The sequence below is a fragment of the Plutella xylostella genome, chromosome 14 (assembly GCF_932276165.1).
Source record: "Plutella xylostella chromosome 14, ilPluXylo3.1, whole genome shotgun sequence".
NCBI lineage: Eukaryota > Metazoa > Arthropoda > Insecta > Lepidoptera > Plutellidae > Plutella > Plutella xylostella.
Genome location: NC_063994.1, coordinates 7,188,325 through 7,201,795, shown reverse-complemented (window position 1 = coordinate 7,201,795; position 13,471 = coordinate 7,188,325). Strand labels below are relative to the sequence as shown.

The 13,471-nt window shown below is 36.7% G+C and overlaps 1 protein-coding gene across 1 annotated transcript in view; it reads left to right on the top strand.

Annotated features, from left to right (window-relative positions):
- The window catches only part of LOC105383491 (head-specific guanylate cyclase), a 122,000-nt gene that overhangs the window by 69,125 nt on the left and 39,404 nt on the right, over positions 1-13,471 (top strand). The window contains exons 7-8 of the mRNA XM_048625242.1: positions 257-450; positions 2,090-2,259. Coding sequence (XP_048481199.1) covers positions 257-450; positions 2,090-2,259 — 364 coding nt within the window. The remainder of the gene's footprint in view (positions 1-256; positions 451-2,089; positions 2,260-13,471) is intronic.

Sequence of the window (13,471 nt, the reverse complement as noted above, 5' to 3'; positions counted from 1 at the left end):
CCACAGCAAAAAGGACAAAAAACATTTACAGCTTAACGTTTCTTTCTTACGCTTAATGTAGCTAAGCGTCTCTTTTTCGCAATGTCAGAACTGTCACGATTATCCCCTGTGATATGAGTCCTATCTGCTACCCCGAAAACTCCGAAAAAAAAGTTACACCTGCTATTGACTTTCCATATAATTCCTATACATAAGTCACTGAAACTATTTCAATGCTCGTGAGTCGTGAGTGTATTAACCCACATCCGTTTTCCAGGTACGAAATAAACGCGGTGTCAATAAACCAGCGTGCCAGTGAAGAGGATAGTGACGACGACGGCGAGACTGTCCACACCACTGTCCACGCGTCGTCCACCAACGTGGCCGACCTCAAGATAGGTGTGGCCAGCTTCTGCAAGGCTTTCCCCTGGCATTTCGTCACAGACAAAAGACTTGAGCTCGTCCAATTGGGTAAGTTTACGGTTATCAGAATCAGACATCATTTACGGTCACTTTGCCAGACGAGATGGTTTGAGAGAGGGGGTTACTCTAGATTGACAAAGAACGAACTAGCTTGTGAAATTACTAAGTTTAATGAAATGAGATAGGGTCGAGGTTGGCGCAGCAGCGCTACGAATCTTCTTTTTTCGTAAGCTAAAGTGACCTCACCGTCCCTAAAGATCTTTGTCGTCTGGTTCTACTATCTGAGACTGCCACGCCAACTACAACTCTATCCCTTTGTAATAACGTTGGTGGAGACTTACCTGCTCTACGAGTCGTCAACGCCAGTCAGATCTTAGTAGAAGTCTAGGCTAGGGGTATTAGGTCCCTGTTTTCGTCGTGACCTCTTTATGAGTTGTTTTATTATGCAGCGTTTGACCTTTAGTTTTATTGACTTGTTTTATATCTAGAAGCTGTGTCAGAAGAAATAGAGGTGAATTACCTAAAGCTGAATAAATATTTTGACTGAGTAAATATATGTATAATAAAAATGCCAACAAAACTCAAATTTTTTCACGATCGCAGAAAGTTCTAAATTAACTGAACATAAATAAGCTCAAAACTAACGTATGAAATCTTGATGAAATCCCTTAAACCATAATTAAGAAAATATGGAAAGAACTCATTTTAATGTACAAAACACTACGAGGATCTTACCCATATACACATTATTTTAGTGCAGCCATGACCTCGAAATGTTGCACAAATCTGGGTTATTGTGCAGTAAACAGCTCCGTTCTGCATGTGTTAAATCATATAAGTCGTAAATGCGTGCTACTAACATGCAGGTTTCCGGTCTGAAAATGTACTTATAAGATTTTCAGATCAATGTACATACGAAATCCTCAAAAATATCTGCTAAGAATATAATTATATGTAGAGAGTGTTTTTTACGCAAGGGTGTAATTATGAGAGTATGCTTTTTCAAAAAGAGTGGTTAATTATTTACCGTAGTAAACAGATGCATACAACATACAATTTAAGGTAAAACAGATACATGTAATAGGTAAAAATAACAATACAGCTCAACCAAATGTTCCTAATACCAGTAACAGCTTCTCGTTTCACAAATTATCGATAGTTTATTACTGTGATTCTACTATTTTATCCTTATCTCTTTCATTGGGCTATAAAATTGGCAGTGTTTTGTCTTCTATGCAATAAACCTGTCCAAATTCTCTTCGACTAGTCTATATTACCTTAATTTAGATAAAATAAACGAAATAAAAGCTGTCTATCCAGTCTGTAAGATTGCCGAATGTTTTCATAGGTTTCTTAAAATGCTACTGTGATACTTGCAACTACTTATACTACTAGGTACATATTATACTATAGTACTTATATTTTGAAAAACGGATTTAACTTTATAACTGCCCAGAGGTCACCAGACGTATTTAAGGTCTTTTGTAGGTACCTAAAGCTGATGTCTTAATGTCACTTGGGAAGGCTTTTATCTCATAATGTTTTTTTTTAATAATATTTCCAATAAACTAATATTAATACAGAATTTTAAGAAATGTTACTAGTTATACTGTACTAGTTATTATTCTGTGCTATCGGTATATTATTGACACGTCTCTAAATCCACTTTCGAATTCCTGACCAATAGGAGGAGGTTTCATGCGGCTGTTCGGCGCGGAGCTGGCCAATCACGGCTCGGCTCTCGGGACCTACTTCAGGCTGCTGCGACCCCGGGGGGTTCCCTTGGACTACCGCGAGATTCTGAAGCGACTGAACACACCCTTCATGTTTAGTCTGAAAATGCCCGGGTCTGCTGAGGTGAGTCGCTAAAATTGGTTTTTATTTATCACATAAATAAAAAAAATAGTACCTATCTATGTTAAATGCAAAATAAAACTCTTATTGCATGTAGCACTCATAGAATCTTACAGCAAAAATAAAACACAACCATATTATATTTTCTGCCTGTCCAAAGTTGAATGAAAATCGATTGTTGTAAAGTAAATCGTGGGTTCATTTTCTAGAATCTAGTCTTTATCGAGGAACCTGAAATTCTTACCTACAAATTAATACCTGTGCTCCCTTTTTATCAGAAGTTCCGAACCCTCAAATACACAGTCTACCTCCGTCAAAGTACGTATGTCTATGGAATTTTATTATGTGGCCCAAATGAAGGGATATTTACGAAATACCAATTTTCGAGGGTCTGCGAAAGTGGCCATCTGATCAAACAACCTATACGTTTATTGCTTTTGATCTCATCAGAAATACATTTAACGACTTTCAGGGCTAGAGCCAATAACCGTTATACTCAAACAGCCCACGGAAGGTCAAAAATTTCGGAGGGACGTGACATTTTCATTTAACAAAATGAGATTGACGCTTGAAATGGCGAGTTTTTTCACAACAAACAATCAATTTACAGCTGTTTATAGCCTGTTTATGAGTATAATTTCGGTATTTAAATAACGTTTCATTTCCTCCGAATGTTTTTAGCTTTAACTTCGTCTTTCTCTTGACATAAAGATAACATCACTGTTGAAAGTCAAAGTGTGAGGCAGAAATGTCGTAATCCGGAATAATCTTTTCCTTCCGTTTTGTTATCTGTTCTTTGGCATTCTTTAGTACCTTCGTGCCCGCAAATTACGTAGAACAATTATCTTTGAGCCATTTTATTTCTTTGGCTATTCCAGTTTTGGGTAAGGAACATAATATGTCAAATATATTTATTATACAGGTATAATAAATATATTTTCAATATTCAGTGAGACAAAAATAGAGGCACAGCAGTTATAACTTAAACGTAATCTATCATAATATTTATTAGTACATAATATTGTCTTCATAGCAAAATTTAGAAGGTACCCACATCGTTCCCTTTTTTTATCGACTACAAAAAAGGAGGTGTCTTCCATTTTTACCATCTCAAACTTTATGGAATGCAGCGCTGAATTGTCATTGAAAGATACTTAAGTTGACGCTTAGATATATTAATTTTACTCAAGTGAGAAACTGGGGCAAAGCTTACTAAAGAAACAATTTCACAGTGTCAGTATAATAGTTAGCAGAATTCAAGCGTGTCAATTGAGTTAAGTGCTTATGCTAATACTCACATAATGGATAGCGCCACATCTGTGTAATATGAACTCACGTAACATTTCATTATTCCATATGTATATATAATATATAGGGCACTTTATGTGGTCTTTAATTGGGATAATTGGTAGCCAACCAAATGGACTTTTCATCAATTGGAGTGGAGTGTTAGAATTAATCGATAATGATAATTTAATTGATTATTATGATTAATAGTGTGAAGGGTTAAGTGTATTAGTAAATATTGCTGGCTAATGGAACTAATTAAGAATTTTATTAAAAGAAACCACTTTAAGTAAAGCCAGAAAAAAATAATGAAAGTGATTTTTTAATACTGTATCCTAGGTTTTCTCAAATCACTATGGTTCCCAAAGCTTACTGAAGGGGGTCCCACGATCGTAACGTCGTATCCTAATAATGTTCTTTTTGGCTCTTGTTTGTATAACATCCGTAGGGAATACATAAATAATGCAACAAGCAAAAGTCGTATTTCATAGCACCTGCCTGCCAGTAGAGGTCGTTATCTTTTGTTTGTTTCCAGGAGAAATAAATAAGAGTGTTAGATAGTAAACAGAAGCAAAATAGTATGAAAAAACCATAAATTTTGTGAAGTACGTTTTATTAATTTTACACTTGCTTTACCTGAATAATTACTTTATACGGATTTAGATTCGGTTGCATTAATTATTTCCAATTATTTGATTATGTAATGCTGTTTTTATTGCTGTTATTCCAGTTTCCATGATACAATCTTGAAAACCTAAAATACCTACAAATAAAAATAAAATTATCTACTAATTAACTTATAATTTATTTTTTAATGCGCCAGGTCACATTATGCAAAGCAAATTTTCTACTATTACCGCAATTAGACGTTTTCTTAAAAAAACACACCACCCTTGACCATTGAGTTCGTTTAAGCGTTTTTGCATAATTGCGGCAAGTCAGTGGACCGACCCTCACTAAAAATGTAGATTTGAAAATGAAAAATTCAACGAACGCTGTGTACCAAAATAAGGGCACCTTTGTGCCTTCAGGGTTGCCAGGATTGAGCTGGATTATTGGGACATTTTGTATGCAAGCAACACCTTCGCATATGGCAACAAAAAGCAATGTGAAACAAGTTGCAAATTGGATGGTAGTCAGATTTCGTTACGTATACAACCTAGGTTCAATTGTTACGATTCCTTTTTCTTTTAACTTAGGTATTGAATCTCAGTTTTGCATTTGTTTTGTTATTTCTTTGTGCGAATCTTTTGGTATAATAACCCATTTCAATTTGTTATCTGAGTTCTTTGTTTTCAACTAATTTATCCAAGCTTATTCCGGTTTGAATTCAACAAATTTAAATAAGGCAGTGGCTGTCATTATTTGAAAATTTTGAAATCAACAATGTTTTCGGGATAAATCATACTCCGAGAGTTTACGTGATAAAACAAAGGGCAGAATCATCTTTTGGCGTCCATTTTACAGGAAATTCAATAATCAATCCAAACTTATTTGTAGTAAAGTTAAAAACTCAAAATTATGCAGAATATTTTAAGCGGTATGTATAGCGTGTAACTTTTAAACGAAGTAACAATAAACCCTTGGTATATGAGGAAAAAAAACAGAATCGACAGGCAGAATAACCAAGAAAAATTTAAACATCAGAAAATATTTGGTAATTTTTACAGCAAAAGCCACAAACAGCCAGGATGTAACAATTCGTCAAGTTTCGATTAACCAATCAACTGTTAGCTCACCGAAATTTTCGTCCAACGAACGAAAAAATATTCTGAGGGGCAACAGTTCATGAACTGTTTCAGATTCGGATACACAAAAATAACAAAGTGAAAGATAAAAGAGAATCTTAAAACATAAGAAGTAAGTAAATTAATATCCACCCTCATTAAAAGTCGAATAACTTTTGAACGGCTAAGCCGATATTGATAAAATATAGCGGGGTAACATAATCTATAACCCAAAACAAACAAATCAAACATTGGTTCAGCCGTTTGGGAGCTACCATCAGACACGTTTAACTCATAACATCCCTCTTTTTTACACACACGCAGATACAGACACGTTAAACATATAACATCCTTTTTTTCCGTCAGTGGTTAAAGACAAAGAAGAAAGGTCTCCTCGCGTCCATTTCCCACGGAACCCAATGAGATCGTTACGCCGGGTTCCCCGCAATTGCAGATATCCGCCTCTGTTTACCGGCTCCTTAACCGTGTTTGATTAAGAAAACGAGATCGACCGCGGACGATACTCACAGTTTGATTGAATAAATACTCGTATTGTTGTATAAACAACGGCGCCAATTTCTGTTAGATTACTCCATTTACTATTATAAGATAATAATATAAATCTTTCAAGGTAGGGCAAACACCCAGTAACTGACCACCTTGTTATGTATAGTATATAGCATGTATTGTATAGTTTTGATATGTAGGTATTGTATAGTATATCATGAATTAATATTATCTGTATAAGAACTAACCAATAAAATTAAGATAGTTTTAAGAACACTGTCACACATTAACACCAGGCAAAACAACAGCGATGACAAAAGGAGTGTGTGGCCACTGACAGGCGTCTGTTAAGTTCTCTGAAGACAGCTGACACTGGCCCTACCCTTCAAATGTTTGTTGCCATTATAATTGTAAGTGTGACTGTGTGAAACAAAGAAAAAAAAAAAAAAAAAACAAGAAATGCACAACTGGGGGTTTTTAGTCGGTTAAAGGCCGACACTACCTGGGTCCCCTTCCCAGGTGTCTGTGTAGATTTTCCTCCAGGAGTGCAAAAAAAAAATTATTAATAATATATAGGTATATATATATAAAAGATAAAATATATATATTAGGTCCTTACATATGAAATTGGCGTTTTCTATAGGAGGAACATAAAGTCTTTTTTTTTTAATGAAATATATTAAATTAATCAAAGTATGTACCATTGCTCTGTATGCATTTTTGCCATCTTATAGGTAGTTCATTGATCCCCTTACTAAAAAAACCATTCGGGCGGGAATCAATAAAATCTTTGAAGGCGGTTTGGACTGCCCCATCGGAGTTGAATTTTTTTCCTTGCAAGTAGTTATCCAAATTGCGAAAAAAATGGTAATCTGTTGGAGCAAGTTCCGGAGAGTACGGTGGATGTCTAAGACATTCTAATTGAAGCTCCTCTAATTTGGTAGCCGTCTGTTGTGCAGTGTGTGGTCTAGCGTTGTCCTGAAGCAGCAGTGGCCTAGAGCGATTGACCAGCCTCGGTTGTTTAGCAGCTAGCTTTTCCATCATGGTTTGCAGTTGCTGACAATAGATATCTGCCGTAATCGTCTGGCCAGATTTAAGAGAGCTGTAGTGAACGACACCGGCACTAGTCCACCAAACACTTACAAGCAACTTTTTTTTAGTCAATTTTCGCTTAGGGCAGGATTTGGCTGGTTCGCCAGGGTTCAGCCATTGCGATGAGCGCTTCCGATTATCGTAGAGGATCCACTTTTCATCACAGGTAATGATTCGATTTAAAATTCCTTCATTATTGTGCCGGTTGAGTAACGTAACGCAGCAGTCGACGCGCGTTTGTCGGTTTGCTTCACTTAATTCATGAGGTACCCACCTTTCAAGCTTTTTCACCTTCCCAATTTGCTTCAAGTGGATTAGAATAGTTTTGTCACTAACACCGGAGCCTGCAGCTAACTCGGACGTGGTTTGCGATGGATCCGCTTCCACAATAGCCTTCAATTCTTCATTATCAACTTTGGTCTCCGGCCGTCCACGAGGCTTGTTCTGCAGGTCGAAATTTCCAGAACGAAAACGTTGGAACCAAAAACGCACTGTGTTTTCTTTTGCGACACCGTCACCATACACATCATTAATCCTTCGAGCCGTTTCTGCAGCACTGGTGCCACGGTGGAACTCATACTCGTAAATAACGCGATATTTCAAGTTTTCCATTTTGTAAACAGAGTGACAAAAAGAAAAAAACAAAAGAAGAAAAAACAAATGAATTAGGGGGTTTGAAACACAAATGCATGAGTAAATAGCTGTATGAATTTGAATTTGGAATTCCTAACCATAAAGGTGATATTTGAGATCAAAGTGGCCAGTACGACAAAACGCCAATTTCATATGTAAGGACCTAATATTATAAGCTTCCACATTGAGTAGTGAGTAGTTAAAAGATGAAGACAAAAAACAATCAAACTCTCACAATATATTGATCTCTCAAAAAGGCACGGACATAAAGTCTGTGGAGTGATAATAAAATCTTTAAAAAAAAAAAAAAAAAAAAACACCTTAAGGGAGTTGTTCCAGTAATTTGCCTGTAGCGGGCTCAATTCTTGTCGCTTATTCAATCCGATTTTTGTTTTAAAAACTAGAATAACAGAGCTACATTCCTGAGTAAATAGCAAACATGTAGAAGTTACTCATTTTTTTATATATTTTTGCAAACAAATAGTTGTGATTTTCCCAGTAACTGACCACTAAAATCTAGTAACTGACCACACTCGGCGCCAGTAACTGACCACCAATTTAAAATGATTTAAAAATGGAATTATCATTAAATCTTATTATTATTTATTTATTTGATTACTTCATGTAATAGTACCGATCCTCTGGTCTCTTTTAATGTGTAACACATCACTTTTGCTCAAGGTTTCTTAACTGAAAAGTGCATTAAATTAATAAATCAGATTAATGCATGATTGAAATGATATTTTATCCTAATAATCAACCATTTATTTATTAAAAACACAAGTTTATGCATTTTTGTTAAATACTAAAAACAAAGGAATTAACACACATACACATAGTGAACACGCATTTTAAATTTACAGCTTTCAGGGAGATTAAGAGGCCCCAATGTAGTACCTTCAGATAAGTCATAGAAAGGGCGATTTTGTTTGTCCGGAACAAGCCAGGATCAGTGGGACAGGCCCATGAAGCATTCATGGTGCCAGAAACGAGCATTTTCTTAAATATAATGTAGCGAATCCAAGCGCTAAAGCGGGTCTTTTCCATATTCGGTATCAACTGATGAGGAGGAGGAATCGTGGCGAATGGTATTGTCGGCCTGGGAAAACATAAATTCCCCGCCGGAAAAGTGGGCCCTTTCCCCGCCGGTCCTTTCAGGGATGTAAGATCAGAGACAGATGGTTTTCATTATTGCTGAAACCCCACCCAGAGACTTTCAGTGCGGCTAAAAGAGTCATTGAGGCTAGCCATTGTAATTATGACCGAATCAAATATTAGGGGTTAGTTTTTCAGGATACAAAGATGGATGCCTTGACGAACGGGATTTCAATGACTTTGTTGAGGATTCAACTGGAATATTTATGATGCTGTTGAAATGTGCTTTCCGTAGGTAAGTATTTGGCCAAAGACATGAGTAGTCATTTCTGCAAGGGGGACAGGGAATCTTTGCCTCGTTGAAGAGGCGTCACTGAAGCAGAACATCGCTGTACTTTCTGCATTTTCCGCTGCTGGAATAATGTGTCCGCCAATGATGGTATAGCGTTGCCAGTGGATTCCGGATAGTTGTGGTATCGGTTCCAAATGGCTGGGGTGTTGGTCGTGGTAACAACTTATAGAAGAATGCCCCATTTCTTGTGTGCCAATTTTACCGTTCTGTTTGAAATCCGTTGGCCGTTCATAATGCCATTGAAGGGCGTGTTGGTGCACCAGCTGAGGTGCATTGTAGTGATGCTTTCTTTTTCCTATTTTGCTGAAGTAGCTTTGCCTGTCTTTGGACAAATGTGGAGGCGCGTTTCGTCGGTAACGTATATTCGGGTTGGGTCATTAATAGCGTCATTGAGGTCTTGTTCGCCAAGTGATTTTGTGCTCGGGGAACAAATTTTATCTGGTACACAAGCACTGGCATTGGTTAGGTACGCCTTCAGCTGTTCTGAAGATAGCATTTGAGTGTCTTTTCATAGAGAGAGATGGTGAAAGCCATTTGTCTCCTGGTCTTGCATTCTTGAAGGGACTGCTCCAAGGATTATCTTTAAGGAAAAACGGTGACATCTGTCTTTACCCTGGAGAATCCACATTATCCTAGGCTGATAGTATGCTCCACTAGTGTTTTTATCTTCCTTATCAGCTAATACCAAATCTGGAACAAACTTGGACTTTGTATTTTAATTCCATATATTTTAAAAGGTGCTTGCATGTCACCCTGAATTATTTTGGAATGTCTTATTAATCCTAGTTTGTCTCAGACAAGTGGAATTGCCTTTTCTATACTTTTTTTGCTATCTTGGCGCTTCTTCATCTCGCTGAAAGCTGTAAAAATATGTCATATATAATAATACCAGTAACTGACCACCAATTTACCCAATAACTGACCACCTATGTCAGTAAATGGAAGGAGTGAAGATAGAATGCTCATATTTTGACACAAGAAAAAGGCACATATGAGCTTTAATATTACGTTCTTATTTTGCCTAAATTCAGCTTCAACCAAAAATCCCAATAACCGACATAGGTGGTCAGTTATTGGAAAATCGCTGTTTTGTCGTCCAGTAACTGTCAACCCCTTTAACAAACAACCCCTTAAACAATCAAACCGGAAATAACAAGCTGAATCTTATCAAAAACGTAATCTTTACAATTAAATCTATATGTTATAATTTTTTCTTCCATTGATTTCAATTTTTTAAATGGTAAAATTTACGATCAAAAAATTCACTTACCTTAACAAATACGTTAGTCACAACTGTAATTTACTCGGTTCGCGCGCCAACTGAACTTTTTGATCGCTCACTATCCATCTGTTGGCGGCTGGCAAAATCTTTTGTATCAGTAATGCTCTCAATGAACCACAAAATAGACTGGATGTTCACTAGATGGCCCTGCTTGGCTATATTTCTTATTTATTGGAGTTGAAGAGGAAGGTGGTCAGTTACTGGCACATGGTCAGTTACTGGGTGTTTTGCCTACCAGTACCAGTAGTAAACTGAATAAATGAGTCCAGTGACAGCTGTTTTTAACCGACTTCGAAAAAAGGAAGAGGTATGTATTCGTATGTGGGTATGTTTTTTTTTAGGTAGGGTAAAAGTACTAGTAACTGGCAGTTTAAGCGACTAGCAACACAAAAAAATATATTAAAAATAAAGTATTGGCCTGATTTAAGAACTGGTAGGCTTGAATTACTGGCAATAAGATGACGAACAATTATAGGCATACATGGTAAAGATATATGATTAATATTCGATTTTAATGAAGTTTATATCCACTACCCCCAAAAAACCTAGTAACTGGCAGTAAAAATTAGTAACTGTCACATGATGTTTCAGTAACTGGCACCTTTTAAAAAATCATGCAATTAGGTCAATAATTACTCTAAAATCAATAATATATTTGATATTAGGTAATGTACAATTACCTGTCCAGGTTCTGTACCGGTAAGACTCAAAATCACCGTTGTAATGGTCGACTTCTACGACAAAATGACAGTACAAGTATGCGACGAATCGTGGGTCCATATGAATGCAACAAATCGAGAAACCCTTGGATTTGGAAACGGAAATGGAGAAAGCAAATGCTTGTGGACCTTGATGTATTCATTCAGCAGCTTGGGAGAAGTGACCTGGCTATGTTGAAGACTGCTGACGGTAGTATAGTTGCCTCTAAGCTGAAATTTCATGCGGAAATTGAAGGTTTCTACGGCTTTCAGCTTCACATGTTCTGGGTAAAGACAGAATTAGTACAGCTTTTCTGAAAGCTATTACTATCCTCAGCTTAAACAGCTTCAGAAGCTCTTTAACCAATTTTGTTTATAAGTCATGTTTTCAAGCTGTTTTATAAGGTCATCACGAACCGTGTTTCTATCAAGTTCTTCAAGGACTATAAGAAAGCCTTTGATTCCATTTAGACCTGGGCAGTTTTGGAATTCCCTCGTTGTAACATGCATAGCGGCCTTAATGCAGCAACAGTATATTATGTCTACCTTGGACAGTCTATTCGACTAGGCAGAAGGAACATCGAAAACGAAGCTTTAAGGTGCATAAACCAAAATATTACTGGATTGGACTGCATAGGGGAAGATTTGACAATTTTTCACATAAAAATGCCTGAAGGCAAAGGTCTTCAGTCAATGCGTCTTACTGGTGATGACGTATCGATCATAGACGTGGAAAGTGACGGTTGGACTGATCCACCGATTCAAAATCGATCAGCGGGCATTGGAAAGTTTCTTGGTTCTTTGAAGGACCATATCAGAAATAAGGTAATCCGTAAGAGAACTTGAGTAACCGATATAGCTCTTAAATTCTGTATGCTCAAGTGGCATTAGGCCGGCCATAGCTGCTGAAGAACCGATGAACAGTGGGGCAAACGCGCTCTAGAGTGGAGACCACGAACAGGCAAGGGTAGCGGCGGATACCTTCGGGCCAGATGGACCAACGACCTTATAAAGCTGACCGGTAGTGGCTGGATGAGGAAGATCGAGAACAGAGTGCAGTGTCACTGCTGGTGAGAGGTCCAGCAGTGGACAATTGCAGACTACTGTAGATTGCCTTGATTTTAGTAATTTTTCTGAAAAGAAACATGAAAGAAATGTTTACCGCACCAGTAAGTGCCAGTTATTGGTGCGTAAACAAAATGTATGCAGATTAGTAACTGGCAGCCCCGTGCCAGTTATTGAAACAAAGCTGCCTAGACACTGGGGGTTTTTACAGTGCACTTTAAATCGTATTTTCTGTCGATAGAAGGTATAAAATAGCTTAAAATCACAAAACCCAAAATATTAGTAACTGGCAGGGGGGTGCCAGTTACTAAGAGAAGATATAAATTACATTTCAGTAACTAGCACCCTCAAATATAACTCAAAAGCAACTAAAATCACAGTGAATCGGGCTATTATGATATTGTTTAGACCTTCCCCTACTTCCTTGTTATTATCACACTATCAAAAACTTATTTATTTTCGCGAAAACAGGCCATACAAATTTTGGTGTCTCCTTAAGAAAAACTTAACGCACGTGCATTTTTTTGGCGATCTTCGCCGCTTTGACTGAGATAATTTCCAGCGCCGGAAAATACCCACCTAGCGGCGTAAAATTAAACTATAATATCAATGAATAATTGGAGATTGCTGTAAACACATCAAAGATGGTCTTACTATATCCAAAAGCTTAATATATTTAGTTTTATAGTCAAAGTGCCAGTTACTGACACATGCCAGTTATACCACGATTTACCCTATAATTATATTTCTACTTATACAGTTAGTTATTAGGTGGCGAGGCATGACAAGGATTTTGTTAAAATTTTCGGAAGGGAATGACAGTTTTCTTTGCATATTTCATGCAATACTCGTCTCACCTCATTTCTCCACAAGGAATTTGTTTATTTAAACTGGAACACCAGCAGCTTAAACAACTTACATTAATAAATCAGTTCTTAAAACTATAATTTCGTTGTAGAAGCCTATTAAAGGTGTACACAACATTCGTAAAATATCTATGACAACTTTAAATAAAAATGTACTTATATAAAATTTTCAATTTTGAAGTTAACTAAAATAAAAGGTTTATCTAAGTACTACGTATACAGAGATCACAGTAAGAACACAAATATTTATATTTTCAAACTAAACAATAGGAATATCCCTCTAGTCGTTCTTAGGAAGATTTACCGACCCAATTGAAAAAATTAACTGGGCCTAATAACTATATTAATATAAGCATTTATTAAAAATGGATTATCTACATTACCCACTTAAAATTAAGTCTTCATCCAAGTAAAACCAACATTACTACTAAGAGAAACGATTATAATATTGTAATATATAATTGTTACTCTGTCTTCAATAATTCCTGACGTAATAATCATAACATTCCCACAGCATTGCTCGTTATTAAGCATGCATACTTGGGCTAACTGAGTCAACACAAGCAATGTATGTCAATATGTAGGCGATAGTTCAATTGACAATAGCATGT